The sequence below is a fragment of the Gasterosteus aculeatus genome, chromosome X (genome assembly GCF_964276395.1).
Source record: "Gasterosteus aculeatus chromosome X, fGasAcu3.hap1.1, whole genome shotgun sequence".
In the NCBI taxonomy this organism is placed as follows: domain Eukaryota; kingdom Metazoa; phylum Chordata; class Actinopteri; order Perciformes; family Gasterosteidae; genus Gasterosteus; species Gasterosteus aculeatus.
Genome location: NC_135698.1, coordinates 19737533 through 19754600, shown reverse-complemented (window position 1 = coordinate 19754600; position 17068 = coordinate 19737533). Strand labels below are relative to the sequence as shown.

At 44.9% G+C, this 17068-nt stretch overlaps 2 protein-coding genes across 51 annotated transcripts in view; both read left to right on the top strand.

Annotated features, from left to right (window-relative positions):
- Nucleotides 1-577: 577 nt before the first annotated feature.
- Nucleotides 578-7152, top strand: LOC120809660 (transcription initiation factor TFIID subunit 3). Of its 2 annotated transcripts, XR_013451252.1 has the most exons (8): nucleotides 578-957; nucleotides 1356-1598; nucleotides 2226-4036; nucleotides 4118-4200; nucleotides 4838-5108; nucleotides 5329-5435; nucleotides 6314-6589; nucleotides 6685-7152. XR_013451252.1 is itself a non-coding variant. In XM_040163636.2 (7 exons), exons 1-7 carry the CDS (start codon nucleotides 792-794, stop codon nucleotides 6426-6428), a joined length of 2796 nt encoding a protein of 931 aa, XP_040019570.2. In that variant the 5' UTR covers nucleotides 578-791; the 3' UTR covers nucleotides 6429-7152. The 2 variants fall into 2 exon arrangements, 1 of the variants encoding a protein (XP_040019570.2); XM_040163636.2 differs by having other exon boundaries at nucleotides 6314-7152.
- Nucleotides 7153-7874: 722 nt separating this feature from the next.
- LOC120809783 (CUGBP Elav-like family member 2) overlaps nucleotides 7875-17068 on the top strand; it is a 28876-nt gene continuing 19682 nt past the window's right edge. For 22 of the 49 annotated variants that reach the window (XR_013451265.1, XR_013451264.1, XR_013451263.1 and 19 more), the window contains exon 1: nucleotides 7875-10853. Coding sequence is in view for 23 of the 49 variants with exons in the window: in XM_040163839.2 (XP_040019773.2) it covers nucleotides 10741-10853 (113 nt within the window). In the remaining 26 variants the exon portion in view is untranslated. Of the gene's footprint in view, nucleotides 10854-12655; nucleotides 13407-13647; nucleotides 13941-17068 lie in introns of those variants that run through there. The other 27 variants (XR_013451266.1, XR_013451274.1, XR_013451273.1 and 24 more) reach the window with 9 other exon arrangements.

Genomic DNA, 17068 nt, shown 5'->3' with positions numbered 1-17068 from the left:
GGGACCTTGAAACAATAGGATTTTGTCCCTGACGCGAAAATTGGTTGGATTTGAATCCAGAACCAACCACTGAATGCAGGTTAACTACAATAAGTTATCTCCAATCATTCAGGATCGCTTAATACAATTGTTACAAGGGGCATTGAACACCTCGTGCCGTTTTTATTCAATGACTTGACAAAAAAATTAATTTAGCGACATACCGCCTCACCCTGCACAACGTACTCAATGCGATTGTAACTCATTAGCGTCTTTCTGATTTAATGAAGTTAGTCAGCCTGAATCAGCGATCATTCCGGCATTTTCTCCAACTTAAGCGGAGTGACGAAGAGGATGTGAAGCAGACACTAGAAATTCAAACTTTTCCCGAACGAATCGCCATTAACTCGAATCCCTCTTAGACGCGACTACAAATAGCATGTAACAGGCCCAACGGACTTACTCCCGTTGTCTGTGTCACATATTAATAATTCGAAAGAACGCCAACACTTCCTCAAACGGAGTTGCTGCGCATCTTCAGCGCTCGACGAAGCCCTCGAACACAGCGGCGCTTTGTCGGCACTCGCTGATTTGTGCGCATGTGCAGTCTAGATTTCGGGGATGGGTCTATCGATGGAATCAAGATGGCGACTCTGGCGAAAGCGCCAATATATTTACTGAAGTAGATGTCCAAAATTAACCGCGGTAGCGTGTATTCTCAAGCCCCCGAGGGGTCCCGTGGAACATGAAGGCAGGGATCATGTTTTGGGAGAGGAACTGACCGGGATTTATACCGTAACGAAATCAGCGAGATGTGCGAGAGCTATGCCCGCTCGCTGCTGCGTGTTTCGGTGGCGCAGATCTGCCAGGCTCTGGGCTGGGATGCGATTCAGCTCACTGCGTGCGATCAGCTGTCCGATGTGCTGCATCGGTATATCCAGCAGTTGGCCAGGGTCTGCCATCGGTACTCTGAGCTCTGTAAGTGCTTCGTTTAGGATCCCGATTACTTTTTTTCCAACCCGTAAACTTGAAGCAGTCGATCACGTTGTTGTTGACTGTCTGAAGCTGGCGCCCCCTAGCAAAGGTTGATGTGTCAAAAAGTACAGTAGCTACATGGCTAGGTAGCCCCCGCAAGGCTGATGTTATTGTGGCTGTGATTCACATGTTGTGGTCACAACATGTGGTTAGTCGATGTTGCATGCTTAATACTAGATACCTCTGCACTGTTATTGGAAAAACGATTTGCTTTATACAAATACCTGTTGAGCATCACTGATTCACGAGTAGAATCAGTTGGCTTACCTCCAGCAGTATACTTTAGTAAGTTCGAGGCTTGTATTGAGGTTTAAAAGGCTTGTTGTTGTGCTGTGTTTCAGATGGACGGACGGATCCAGTCCTGGATGATGTCAGCCAGGCCTTCAGACTCTTGGGGGTGAGTCTGAGTGAACTGGAGGACTACGTCCACAACCTGGAACCCGTGGCCTTCGCCCAACAAACGCCGCTCTTTCCTGTCAGCAAAAACAACGTCCTGCAGTTTCCCCAGCCTGGAGCCCGAGATGCAGAGGAAAGGAAGGATTACATTCCAGATCACATGCCACCCCTGGTCTCCCTGCAAGAAGGTCAGCACATATATGACTATATGGAAATCTCTGAGTGTGTGTATTTTGGGTTTTCCATTAGTGGGAAAAGTTCATTTTTTGTCATTTAGTATTGGAAGCAATTTATCCAAAGTTCATTATGGTTATCGTTTTTGTTTTTCCCCAAATGTTACCATCTCCATTTAACACCAATGTCATATCTCAGCATGTTACAACACATTAACTCATCAAAACATTTAAGATGAATCTAAAAAATATCCACACATTGTCACGGTTATGCCTTGTATTGGACTCTAGATGTAGCTTGGCCCACCCAATAATAACCTGTATGTGTCAAATGAGGTGTTGTGATTGTACGAATGAATAGATATTTATTAAAATATCAGGTCGTCGTGGCGCAGGGCTAGACAGGGTGCGCTGGGGGCCGCAAGGTTGGAGGTTCGAGCCCCGGCTGCTCCATGTCCCATGGCGAAGTGTCCCTGATCAAGACAGCTCACCCCTAATTGCTCCCTGGGCAAAAATATAAAAAGCCATGGGTTAAAAAAAATGCAATGCAAGTCGCTTTGGATAAAAGCGTCAGCTAAACGACCTGTAATGTAATGTAAAAAAACAGTACTCAACTGGTGTTTTTGTCCTTTTCCCCGCTAGAAGAGGAGGAGGAGGAGGCGGTCCTCGCTGACATGGGCACTTCGGCCGAAGCTATGCAGGTGGCTCTGGAGGACGATGAGGAGGAAGTGGACGAGGATGAGACTGTCAACGACGAGAACCACCCACTGAAGAGGCACTTGGACAGTCCTGATGCGGCTCTGGGCATGATGCCTACCTCCAAGAGACCACGCATGTACCCTGGCCTCAGCCCAGAATGGGGGGTTGAGCCCAGGGAGCCCCTCACCTCTCTCAACCCTCAACGTGTTCCGCCAGGCGTGCTGCCTACTCATGATAGCCTTGACCCCCTGTCACCCGAAACACCTTCTGGAGCCCTGCCCCCCTTCAGACCTCAGCCGGTGGTACCAAAACACTCTGATCAAAAGGGCCTTACCACTCCAGGAAGAAAGTCTAAGGTTTCGTCGCCTGGCAGACAACGGACTAAGTCCCCTAAGGGGGTCATCCCTGTTCCGGTGGGTGGCAGTCCCATCCATTCTCCAAAAGCGCCCAAGGAAAAGAAGAAATCTCCCGGCAGAGCAAAGAGCCCTAAAAGCCCAAAGAGCCCAAAGATGGTTTCAGCTAAAGCATCCCAACCCCAGAACAAGACGGATGGGATGCTTAAGCTGCCGCTGTGCGCGCTGAACGAGAGGATGGGCAAAGAGAACATCCACATGCGTCAAAATATAGAAGACAGGGAGTTGGCTGAGGGCCCCTTCAAGAAAATAGAGCCTGATAATGCAGCCATCGATGATTCCATTGATGCTGTGATTGCCAGAGCGTGTGCTGAGCGGGAGCCGGATCCGTTCGCTTTCTCCTCGGGTTCTGATTCGGACAGCAATGGGTTCTCCAGCCCCAAGAGGCTGACCATCATGGAGCCGCCGACGCCGAAACTCTCCATCGGGATCTCCGTGAAAGACACGGCAACACCACTGCACCTACAGGCACACGCAGGCCTAGGAAACTGGACTATGGATGATTCAATCAACGAGGTGATCCGGAAAGTCAACCAGAGGGGTCCTTCCGCACCCCCGGCAAACATAGCAGAGTACGTGTCCTCGGGATCGGCCTCGCCGCCCACCCCTGAACCTCTGCTCAAGATGTTTGAGGAGAAGAACAAGATTGTGCCTCCGGTGGATATCAAGAAAAAGCTGAAGAAGGAACTCAAAACTAAAATGAAGAAGAAGGAGAAAGACAAGCCGAAAGACAAAGACCGGGAAAAGGACAAGGGCAAGCTGAAAGAGAAGAACAGGGACAAGAACAGGGACAAAAACAAGGACTTTCCCAAGGATGCCAAGATGCCCTGGAAGGAGTTTGGAGTGAGGGACGACGAGCACTTCCTAATACGTGACTTCACTCTGCCCGAGGGCTCCATCAAGATAAAAACCCGAGATGGAGACGGCCCTAAGAAGGAGAAGGAGAAACACAAAGACAAAAAGAAAGATAAAGAAAAAAGCAAAAAGGACAAAGACAAGAGGGACAAAGGTAAAGACAGGAGCAAGGAAGACCGACTGAAGGCGTCCGCGTTGGGTGAAATGGCACCTCTGTTCAGCCCCTCCGCCTGCCTGCGCCTCCCCTCCATGCTCCCGTCTCTGGCCCCCATCCTCCAGGATAAGGATGTGAAGAACAAGGAGAAGGACAAGAAGAAAGACAAGAAGGAGAAGAAGAAAAAGAAAGACAAGGAGAAGGAGAAGGAGCGAGAAAAGGCCAAAGAAAAGGAGAGGGAGAAAGAAGAGAAGAGGAAAGAAAAGGAGAGAGAAAAGGAAAAACGGGAAAAGGAGAAGGAGAAAGAAAAAGAGAGAATTCGATTGGAGAAGGTATGTTTTTTTTGTTTGCTATGTCATTACGTAACCCCGTTAGAGTGTCACTCATGAATACCCCGTCCTCCGTTTGCTCAGGTGAAAGCAGACGCTCCGGCAGCTTTACCATCTCCGGTCATCCCCAGACTGACGCTGCGGGTGGGAGCAGGCCAGGACAAGATGTACGTTTCCTCACGTGTTACATGAGGTTTTCTTTTTCTTCCTCTATCGGAAACTAAACTTAAAGATGGGTGTATTATTAGTATCAACCTTCTGTAGGATTATGCCGCTTTTATTATGTTGATGGTTGTACCAGTATAAAAAAACTCTTCACAAGGCTTCCATCGACCATATTCTTAGGTTTATTTCCCCTTTTTGGTTGGGAAAGTTCCTGATTTAAAAGAAAAATAGACTTTAATAAGACGTAATTATTGTTAACATTTTTAAAAAAGAGTGGCCTCTTTTCTCACATGGTAAAAAGGTGTTTTTAGTAAAAGCCAGGTTTTTACTTGATTTTTATTAATTTCTATATTGTTTTCATATATATATATATATATACAAAAATTGTGTTTTAATACAGAAAATATCAAATATGTACGGTGTGTTTAATTAGATATATTCCATTGGTATAGAAAACTCATGTTTATGTTAGAAACAAGTATATATTTATAGACATGTCCCAAGGATTTTATTACGATATTTCCCCCAGTTAGTGGTTAGAATCATTCTGACATTTGTTTCCATTCTTTTATCCATTAATCAGCTTATACAGAGATTGAAAAGTTTCCTATTTGTGTTGACTAGTATTTGTCTTATCAGTGTCATCAGCAAGGTGGTTCCTAATTCAGAGCCCAAGACGCCGGCGCCCAAGCCCCCCGTCGCCAGGTTGGGACCTGGGAATCGCCCGCAGGCCCCCCCATTGCTCCCAGTGCTCTGCCCAGTCGTGCCCATTCTGCCCCCGGCCCCCTCTCCGCTTCCACCACCTCCCGCTCCGCCATCGTTGCTCCCCTCGGGCCCCCTGCTCTCTCCCGCCGCATCCTTCAAAACGCCGGTCCGCAGCGTGGTGACGGAGACCGTCAGCACCTACGTGGTGAGTGTTCCATCCTAATTGGTGCTTAACACTCTTCACGAAGAGCATAAAGAGCACAGGTGCTTCATCTTTTCAAGAGGTCTCACTGAATCTAGGTGAACAGTAAATAAAGTTACAACCAAGATAAAGCAAAAAGTGTTTGTTTTCAATGTTTTCTTGTCACCCTATTTGCACTAATCCATTGAGTTACCATTTGTTTCTGTTAATGAACTCAACTCAGATCCGAGATGAATGGGGAAACCAGATCTGGATTTGTCCTGGATGCAACAAACCGGACGACGGCAGTCCCATGATAGGATGTGACGACTGTGACGATTGGTATCATTGGTGAGCGGCTTTTTCCTAATGACCCCCTTTGAACCGTGGTGTGCGTCTTTGTATAACATTATAGTTAACGTGTGGTAGGAAACGCAGGACATTTTTATTATTTTTGTCAAATGTCTCATTGGTCAGAGAAAAAAAAAGTAAAGCAGGGTCGGGGGTTTCTTGGATAATTTAACCCTAAATCCAAGGTTCATGGAAACAAAACAAAGGTGAACATCAATAGAGATTTCTCAAATGTGCACGTGTGCACATGTAAAGATGGAAACCGCATGCTATGTATGAACATCTTCAATCAGTCATTGAATCCAGCAGCACAGCTGTAAATGCACCTCTGTGCTCTTAGTGTAGGTCAGTGAACAATTAGATGACAGCGGACTGAATGCGCCTGTAAAGAACGATACGTTGAAGCTCCGTGAACATTAACGTAAGTGAGGTTGTTCCAACCCTTTAGCTTGTTTGGTTGTCGCTTCCAAACGACACGTCTACCAGCTCTCGCCCCTCATTTGTCTTTTCTTCTCGATTGTCCCATAAAGCGGTCCGTGGTTGAATCCTCAAACGCAAAACTGGAATTATCACAATGTTCAGAATCGGGCGGTTTAAATATAACGCACAAAGCTTCCCTATACATGAAGAAAACCTTCTCCTAGTGTTAGTCTTTTTTTCCTGGCGGGGATCTTGATAGGCTCTTCAGACATTATTGGACATTTGCTGCTTCAGTTTTTCCAATTCAAATGCAAGTATTCCGCTAGTTTGACAGGAATCATTTAGTTAACTTGGAATATCACAACAAAAAAACGTGTCATACCAAACTCAACGACAATTGTAGGAATGGCTTCTTTTCTCCTGCCTGAACCCTCTTCTTTCTTCTTCTGTGTGCTCAGGCCTTGTGTCGGGATCACCGCCGAACCCCCTGAGGACCAGCAGTGGTTCTGTGTTAAATGTGCCAGTAGGAAGAAGGACAAAAAACATAAGAAAAGGAAACACAAAGCGCATTGAGACTATGCAAAAAGCAGATATTTTGGACTTTTTTGGACATGAAGCCATCACTGGACACTCGTGGCACTGCTGTAAAATAACAAATAAAAAAAGTTTAAAATTGTGGCTGATACGAACATCTGATGATTTTTTAAGGATATCAGCCCTTGCGTTTTGAGATGGTAAGAAAAAAGGCTTTAACCAGCACATATCCAGCCTTAGTTCTCGTGTGGTTTTTCCCTTTTCACCTGTGAGTTGTGTGCTCGTTGTCTTGCAGTCTTCGGAGGTCATGCCCATCATGTTTGAATGTGGAGGCCAAGACAGTTTGTCTCATCAAAGCAGAGAACCACCACCATTCATTGTCCTTATTTCTGTTCCCTTTGTGTCCGAAGGGAATGACCACCAAGTCAAACCGTTTTTCTGCAGTATGATTGAAATATCATGTATATAAGGAGGATGGCATCAGGTGTGTATAAATGTGTCAATACCAACTTCCAAGCCAGGTGCATTTCATTCTTAGGATTATGACTTGTTAAATCCATTCTCACATATTGGTTTTTAACTTGAATGATTTCCTGTAACTTCTGTACATTTTTTAAAATTTAAAGTTTGTATTTTAATTTTTTCTTCATATGGATATGTCCTGGAGTTAATACTGTAGCTGTGCTTGTAATGTAATTCATTTCGTTGATATTTCAATATTAAAGATAAAAGGTCTGTGTAACCACAGACTTTAAGACTGTAAGTAAGACTAATTGTCATTACCATTCAAAATTGACCTTAAAATGGATTTCAGGCTGGGTTTTTTCAGCAGGGTTAGGGTTATTTATTTGCTTTTCCCCAAAACAACCACACGGTGTCATTCTTCACGCATAGAAGCAGGCGGCTCGTGACACGTACGGACACAGCAGCGGCCTCGCAGACACAACCACGTGATGAATGTATGAAATGTGACCGCTGTCTTTCAGTTGATTCATGCAGAGTCCTTCTCTCACAAGTAAAGCCGGCTCCAGAAGCGCTGTCCATCATGAGAGGACCTACAGATGATGGGACTGGAAATGGGATTTTTACAGCTACTCAGAGGCCATTAAGACTTAGAAATCCTTAGAAGAGAATGTAGCGCTAGTTCACTATGTCTCCCCCAGCTATCAGTGGACTATCATATTTTATGAGGCAGGTTTTGTATAACTGAGCCAACATTAGTTTTCCATTTGAGTCAAGCAGTGAAAAGATGTGCAGCTGTTCTGTCTTTATCGGAAGATTTTTATTACCAGTAAAGCTTGACTTCACATACTGGACTAAGAAAGGTCTGGATATTTATCAGATTGCTTCTGTTCATTTCCTGAACTTCAGGAGTCGAAAACAGATTGGAAATTAATTTTTGGTGCAAAACCGTTTAATGGTTAAACAGCAGCAGTACTTTCAAATAAATGATTTAGCAGTGGTGTGATGTGCACGATGTTGTTTGTTAATGAGCGTTTAAAAGACCTCAGCAAAGATCATATCGTCTGACCCCAAGAGTGAAAGCATGGAATCATTCAGACGGGTTGAGACTTCAATACGTGATAAGAAGCTCATGTTTGTCTTGATTGCTGTAGCAAAGGTTTGAGTCATGACAACATCAGGATGCCTTTCAGTCGTTCTACTCTGGTGCAAAAAAAACAAAACATGTTTCAATTTTGCCCTCATGTAATTGAAGATAATTGTGGCACTCCCAATCGGGGGATTGAATGCCCTTATTGAGAGTGCAGTCACATACAGAAGTCGTGGTTTCGTTATAAATAGGTTTGAACCCAAAGCTCTCGGACACCTTGGTTTGTGTGCATAAAGCTATCTTTTATCTTTGGCTGAAAAGCCCTTCTGACTTATTCGCTTTTCAAGCATTTACTTTTTCAGCCTGTCTTTGTCTTGAGAGCACTGCTGCCATAGATGGCCCTGATGGAAATGTCCTCTGTGTATTCTCATAACACTAAATCAAAAGAGGAAGTGGAAAAAATGATGTGTGCAGAAAAAGAGGAAGTCAAATTGACTTCTGCCCGAAACAAGCTGACATTTCAATGTGGTTTAGCTTGTTCTTATTTTTATCACTCGTGCAAGCCCACATGTAAAGCCACTTAACACAGAGAGGGGGAATACAATACATGAATAAATAAGCCACGAAGCACAGAATCAGTAATGCAAAACAGGGGATTTTTGAGACTTTGTACGAGCTAAAGGGGAAGGTCGTAGTTAGCAGTATCCTCTAATGCTAAAATGCTAACTCCCCTCGTGGCTGCGGGCCTCTGGCCCTCCTCCATCACACATGCTGGTGTCAGGTCTCAAACAGTGGAAGCTTGTTGCGAGCATCTGTCGGATCATAAATTTTACTGAACAGCGCCGGTAAAGATAGAACTCAGCCACGTCTGACATGAAAAGGATTCTGTCTTTGTCTCTTATTTGGTTAAAAAAATAAAGTTTTCACCCTGTCCAGATGCATCTTTGCTTCATAAACAGGATATTATTCTGATGTGATCAGAATGTAAATGTAACTGTGAAACTCACATGTGCAAGTGCATCAGTGCACGCTGCAAAACACAATATGCAGCAAGCCGCAACAGTTTCGCTCTTAATCAACAAAAGCACAGACGCTATTTGTTTGTGCAATCAGTCCCAGGAGAGCTCACAAGTGGTGAAAAGGGAAAGCCGATTGCTGCTTTCACTCATCACAAGGCCACCTGCCGTGCTGTAAACATGTGCTGCTATTTGGCTTATGACAGGCATGAGTGCGTTTTTTTTGTCATGCACCAACGCCTCCTTTCTCTTCACCGTGCTCGTGAACAGGATGTGGTTGTGCTCACAAGGCGATGCATATTTGCTGCCCGTTTGCAAGTTCCGTACAAATTCCATACAGCATTCACCTGCCATTTTGTGTCTCGTTGTTTCCCTTCTCCAACCTCTATTACTTTCACATTTTTGGTGCTCTTTACATGTTGGTAGATCAGAGCTTCCTGGGATTCCGTGCTCAGCGCGACAGTCATACCAAGCAGCAACGCATCATAAAGAGCTGGATTTCAGCGTTTAAAATATTCATGTCAGCAGAAAAAGGGCAGGGCTGGAATGAAGAGGTTTGCGTGCCTCGATCGGAGGAAGTAGAGCCGCTTCACGCTGGTCTTCGTTGCACGCTGACCCTGTTACAGATGACTTCCCTACTCATTGTCAGGTTATTCTAACGGGACACAACACCTATGGGACAATAAGACCTCGATTTAAATTCTCTGTGCAAAAAGTATGCTTCAAATTGCCTTCAGATTTTTAATCGGTGCCACATTGACACCAAATCATGCTTTACGTGTGAACGTGTGCACTGCAATGTCCAGAAGCAGAAGAACCTGCTTCGCCTTCGTCACATTACAAGCTAAATGGCTCACAACGTCCAATGCAAATTAACATGCAAGGAGTTTTTTGTGAGAGCCCTCTTCCATATACCATCACAAAGATGAACGGCATAACCCAGATCGTCCTGCAGAATTACAGACAGGTACATGTCATAAATATACCTACATCATGCAGTAGAATACTGTAAGTATATATGCCCATAGGTGGAACCTGTCCTTATGTAACAAGTATTCATGCCGACCAAAATCTATGCTTATGTTCCAGCAGGCTATCTTTATCCCTATGTACTTGAGAATAATGATGGTATGAGGTTGTCAGCTCTCCACTTGTCACCCACTGGTGTATCATCAGCCAGCCTACGCAGGGACACTGACATGTACATCTCCGCAGGAGCTGCACACAGAATGGTACGCTATATTCACCTGCCACATGTACAGCTGATGAGCAGTTCAATGTTAAAAATAAATCTCATTTTTTTGAATTCCAGGCTTCATGGACTCATTGAAAGAAGTCTGACTGGTTGGGCCTTTCAGTGAAGCATTCCTACATGACAACGTGACACAAAACCAGGACATGCGGATGAGCTCTTGAAGCAACGGTGTCTATGTTTCCTCTAATTTCCCCCCCAATCTTGACAGTGGTAATAAATCATTTGTGTCCAATTTACTAAAGTTTTCCTAATGTGGGCGTCAATTAGTGCGAGAGTGCTACTGTGGCCACAGCTTTACAGGCTGCAAACTGGGCTGCCGCAGGCAGCACAATGCATTAGCGCACGATGAGCTGTCATAGAGGATTATTTCAGCCACGCCAGTCAGCGAAGGGGGTGGGCGCCGCTCTGCTGCACTAAACCGAGGAAAAAGAGTGGGCGGGAGACAGAGAAAGGGAGAGAAACACGTAGAGGAAAGAGGGAAAGAGAAGAAAGTGTCCATTACGCCGGGTGGATTTTTCCAGAGCACCGATGTTGGGACACTCTTCTGAGCTGGCCCTGGTGCAGAGTTTGTATGCCAACAGCATGCGCTGTCCCCCCTCTGCGACCGGGATCTCTGTCAGGAATGAGGACCTGCCTATGAGGTACGTTGGGGTTGGCCCCTCATTGAAATCTGGGCTAGCCTTTGTGGAGCAGCCCGTATTTGGACTGCTTCTTTGTCTGGGCTGAATATTTTCATAGGATGTATTGTTTCCAGTTGAGGCGTCCTCTCGTGTTGTGGGCAGGGTGTGGGATTTTTTTTTTTTTTTTTTTGAGGAACCAACAGACCATGTATGTGAAATCTAATGAATTTGGCCATGCATGTCACTTCTATCTTCCCCACAAAAATGGTTTCAATCAGAAGGTTGTGAGATTAGAAAAGGAAAATCAATACCATATAGCAATCTCATTTCATTTCATTACCTTCCTCTTCTTTTCAAAGTTCCACAACGACTCAGGTACTTGCGTGCACCATAAATAAAGAAAAAGAGATGAATGTGATGCAAGCGTTTGTCTCTTAAATGATGACGTTAAACCTGTGTGATTAGATATCTACTGAACCATCCCAGGCCTCACTGCACTCCCCCAGTTCCAAAAAATAAAATATTATCCTTGAAAGAACACAAAGAAACGTATACGTCCATTTTGGCATTTGGATTTAACAGGGCCCTGATGAGGCAGTACATGTTAACCCAGTGGACTTTCTCTGGAAAGAATAAGATGAAGTTATCTCTCTCCATTTTGGGAGCGCTTTAGTTGGTCGCCATTCTGCAAATCATTGTGTGAAAGGCAGCGCTGAGAAGAAGAAGGCCTCTGAGTTTGACTTAACGTCTTCAAAAAAAGACAAAGTGACCCATTTTGGTTTTAAAACCGGCCTATTTTTACCCCGGCAGTTTGTCACGAAGGGGGAAAAATTGTAAAAGCTGGATGAGGAGGAGGATGATGATGATGATGATAGGTGAGTGGGACCTTGGCGCCACATAAGGGGAAAAATTGGATGTAAACAACAAAGCACGATACGTGTTGAGGATTAGGATAGGATTACAGTAGTAATAATCTGAGATTAAGAATAGAAGGCTAGCATTAGAAGGTGCTGGCAACGAAGCATCAGCCTCTGGAATCCAGCCAAATAAACAGTTCTTCGAAAAGAGGACATGTGTAACCTGGTGCCATCGCATAAAAGAACTGTATAGAAAACCATATTGTAGATTAGTAATATGATATAAAATATATATTTATGTATTATTGTTATTATACATAATTATTGTTATATTACTAATGAGACAAACACAAGCTGCTTTATGCAAGAATCCAGATTTTTTCATAACAAATCCATTCAATAGAATCCCCAGAGTCCTAATTGAGATGAAGGAAATATGTGGATGCTGCAGTTTGGATGGCATTATTATATTGTTCCTCCATTTGAATGACTTCTGATTCTCCAGAAAGGTTAGAACTATCTTTTTATAGCTACCCCTTATTGGTAATGTGTGTTACATATTGAGCCTGTATGCATGTATTGCAAAATAGGTCGCACGTCACATCACGCATACAGACCTCTTTTAGACACTGTTTAATCGAGCGTGCTCTGTGCTCGAACCGAGTTGCCTTGAAATTGCTATGGATACAGGGATTAAATTGGATTTCATAAATGGGGGTTGTTTTTGAACGCTCCCTATGAATAATATTTTGGGATTGTGCAGCTGCTGTAGCAATGCTGAAAGGTTGGATAATTAGGCTGCCCCCCCCCCCCCCCCCGCCCCCTCCTCCCCCACTGCCCCCGCCCCCCACAGTGTAGAGGCCTCGCCCTGCAAGTCCAAAACAACAAAAGAAGATAAGCTTCCCCTCCCCCAGGGAAAGAACAGCCCAGCACAAAAGGGAAAAATGACCTGTGACCCTGGGGGGAAAGCATGGCCGAAGACAGCAAGGAAAACTGCATTTCAACGATCTCACTTTCAATTGGGAGAGATGGTCCTGTATGCAATTTAAGGCAATTAATAAAGAATGAAAATGTTAAAAAAGCAACGTAATAATTATTTTTGACAATAATCACCTCGGTTTTTATGTTTTAACGTGTTAAACGGCTCTGGATCCCTCTATATAAGGACGGGCACTGAATCCTGGAATGTGCAGTTCCTTCCTGTACACGCTGCAGAATACCAGTCTTTATGAGAACATCACGGGGATGCCACGGCAGATCAACCGACCTAAAACTACAAATAGGTCACTGAACTCTATGGAAGACGGCGAGGCTCGCTGATCAGCAGCGTGCTTCACACTTTTTGTGGAGAGAAAAGAGGCCACGCCTCTGCTCCGCTGCGGCTCGCTGTGACAGCGGCTCGCCGGAATTTATTTCAGTCGGGGGACGGCAGAGAAATTAGAAGGACGGAATAAGGCGGATACCGGTTCCCTTCTCTCCCCCACCATACAGTTTTGAAGAAGACGCCCCCCATCTTTCTCTCTCTCTCTCACACACACACACCCTCTTCCCTCCCTGCACCTGTTCTGCTTCGTCTCGCAGGAGTTGATCCTCTTGCGGAGTGAGCGGACGTCGCTTCTCATTGTTAGATAGACGGCGTTATGAGCATGACTTCGGCGTTCAACCTGGATTACCACCCTCTAACCGAAAGTCGGTTAATGACCGCCAGCGACACGATGTAAGTAATCGAAGTATCGGCATGTGCCGTGTTGCAGTTTATCTGCGTTTTATTTATTTGTTGAGAAAGACAACGCGGTTCCGCGGGAGTTTGTGGTTAGCTGCCGCTAGCTTAACTGGCATGCTAACGTTGCTAATCATACGAACGGTGACGGTGCGCTCACGTGAAGTTGAAGTAGTTTGTCTAACTACGACAACTGCGGAAGCAATCTCAACGGAAGTCGCCCGAGTACATTTCATTCGACTCATGACCGCAGTACACAAGTGTTTGGGCTAACACCGTGTTACCCAAACTAAACGCAGTTCGCTAGCTCTGTGTCGGATAACAGGCGCGCGACAATAGTCCACTGACATGTGCTTCCGGAGACTACGTTTCGGTATCAGCCGGGAGATAACGGCATATATTGGCTTTTAACAACAACGGTACGCGTGTAAGTCTGTTGGACTTTACTTGTACAAACAAAGCGCCACGTTTTTGGTTGGTTTAGCCAACCTAACGTTAGTTGATCAAGTTAACGTGTTCTCAGCCGTAAAGGTAGGTGTAAAAACATGCAATCAAAAACTGGTTTAAAGGGAAGTGCGTCGGGTAGAGTTACCGTGCTAAAGTTGGTCTAAAGTTAGCTTTCATCAACCAACATTAATGCGTTTTGTTGCCGACGTGATGTGTATTTGGCCGCAGCGTAAACCCGCCGGAGTGGCGCTTGTTTGTAGGCAGCACACGGGCTATTAGCTCGGCTCGCTTGGCGCACTCCCAGTCCCTCCATGCTAACTGTCGAGCTAACGTCGTTAGTTGCACCCCACAATCTGCCCCCCCCCGTCCATGTTGTAAGTAGAGTGCTTACTTACTTACCACGGCGGACAACACGTGGTTAGCCACATTGTTGAGCCGTTAATGTGAATCGTGTGACAGGGCATGTACACAAGGGAGGGGAGGCTTTCGCTCACACAGAGGTCCATAGTGGAGCCTCGTCCTCTCCACATAATAGTGATGTGTCGTTCGTGAACCTTTCAAGGACTCAAGAGTAACGAGTCCTCTCAAAAAAATATTCGTTCATTTTACTGAACGGTCGGTAATATCTTACACCCCCCCCCCCGTCAACAAATGACTCGAAGAACGATCGTTCATTTTACTGAACGAGATTCAAGGAACCGAGTCGATAAAAAGATCCGAACTTCCCATCACTACCACATAACGCCAGCTAATATTGCGGCAAATCACTGTCAAAGAGCACAAATCAGGTTGACGCGCTCGCGAAACGTGAACCTCGTTGCTCGCGAGGTTAGTCTCTGCTCGCGCTCGGTTTTCTACGCGCTCGCTGTTGTTCTTTTTGACAGTGGGGGGCGGAGCCAGTCACCATGGTCTCTACACCTGATTGGTTACAAACCCCGTCTTTGGATTGGCTGGAGTGATGCATCCACACAACTATAGAAGCCCATTTCTGCACTATAAAAGTCGAAATTACGAGATAAAACGTTGTCGAAACACAAACGATACCTCCTCTGTAACTGCAGTGGACTGTAGATGACAACCGGTCTGGGAGCTTGACGCATCGGTCTTAATGTGCCGGTAATGATGGTAAATTATGGTTGTAGCTGGTTGTCATCTACAGTCCACTAAGGTCAAAAAGAACAACAGCAAGCGCATAGAAAACACCTTCGAGCATGGGCAGAAACTAACCTCGCGAGCAGCGAAGTTCACGTTCCGCGAGGACTTTTGCTTGCGGATGTTTGATTTGCACTCGTGCATTTTGACAGTGATTTGCCGCCATAATTCTGCTGTAATGATAGCAAAACCGGCCGATAAACAAATAGTTTTCGTAAGATTTAAGAAAATATTTGGCCCATTACGTTGTAGCACCCTACCTTCCATTGATTGATTATAAATTGAGGGGAGTTTCGGCCATTTAATGGGTGCATTTTATATAATGGGTGTTTAGAGTATCACATCATCACAGGATATCCATTTGAATACTATATATTGTGTTGATGATTTATATCTGGTCCCAGGTGTATTTGATTGATTTATCCCCCCTGTTGATTGTCGATTGTTGACAGTGAGAGTGACTGAGGGCTTAAGTGTGATCCTTTGGCAGCCACTGCATTCGCCGTGTCGGTGAGCTCACAGTGATCCCTTTTGACGTGGTCAGGAAGCTGTTGATCGGTGCAAAGTGAGGGATCTTGGCACTTGGTGGAGGGGGGGCTCCTCGGGCCAGCTGTTTTGCTCGCCACTGGGAGGGTGGCAGCAGTGGGGTGAGAGTGCTAGATGTTGAAGGCTGAGAGCAGGGGTTCTCTGGTGTAGTCTGTCACCTGTTTCTCCGCTACTGCAATGCAATAATTACATGGCTGGCTGTCCTGGAGCTCTAGAGCCTTGGAACGCTCCTAGTCACGTACCCTATGTGGGGCGGCGTCATTGAAGGTTGAGCAAATTCCTCTGGAAGCTTTGCAAACAACAGATATTGTGGGACACGGTTACATAAGACCAGATGCAACCATCATGCAGGTGAAATTGTGACTACGGTACGTTTGTTTAGTTATGGACAAAGTCTACACTAGAGGCATGTTCAGTCAGCAAAATAAATAATAAGCTATTGGGTGTGAGTGTAAGGCTCTAAAATAAAATTAGCTTAATATTTTTAATATATTTTACAGAATTGGGCTGCGGTCGACATGCTTATGGATTAAGTCACTGTCTTCATGAAATCATATGAAAAAATGTTGTAATGGATTGGTTTGAAGGAATGTGACAATAGATTAATGGCTCTCTGGAGCAGAAATTGGTAATCAGCAATCATTTATCATATAGTATAAACAACTGCCATTTTAAGTAACGGTGAGGGTAGAATTCTGACACACAAAAAAAGTGTGGGTAGTCTCATTTTACTCGCCTAGATTGAACTGCATGTAGTGGACTGTTTGGCTCTTCATTTTAGATGCATTGTTACGGTTTCTGCTCAGTCTACCCAAGTCTACATGCTCCATGTGACAACAGAAGTTTAAGCAGTGTTTATTTAGTTGGGAATCTGACGGTCTTGATTCACTCAAGCTACCCTTTTAAACAACGTCATCCACGACCGCCAGGGACGCTCTGTGTGATTACGGAGCTAATGGTGCGGGCTTTGTCATCAGACGCTGGCGCCTGTTAACATACGGCCCATTCAGACGCTGATTGAACATGTCGGTCTTAATCAGGGAAATGCAACAAGGACATAGGGCCACATTGAGCGGAATTGGAGTTAATGGCAGAAAAATATCTAAAGTAAATAACTGCATTAGAACCGCAATGTGCTGCTTAGGGTCAACCACTCGGTATGGAACTCAAATAACACTCATCCCTACTGTTTCTCATTCCTGGCATTGAGCGACATCCGCCCGTGGTCATCACTTGTTCTTTCAATCCTAATACACAAGTCTGACTGTTGCTTCAGGGGTCCTACAGCCAATGTTATGTAAATCCTGTGGCCCTTTTTAAGCTACAACTCCATGTCTGGAGGATATTTTCAACGAATAAGCCAGATGAGAGCGCCTCCATGTTTTGCTTGACAGCTGTCAAAGATCTCCCCATGGCATTGGAGGCATTCTGTCTCGTTGAATCAGCTTATAAGACCGCTGGTTTCCTAAATAAAATAAAAAAAGCCACTTAAAAAGATTTTTTTTTTTTTAGGG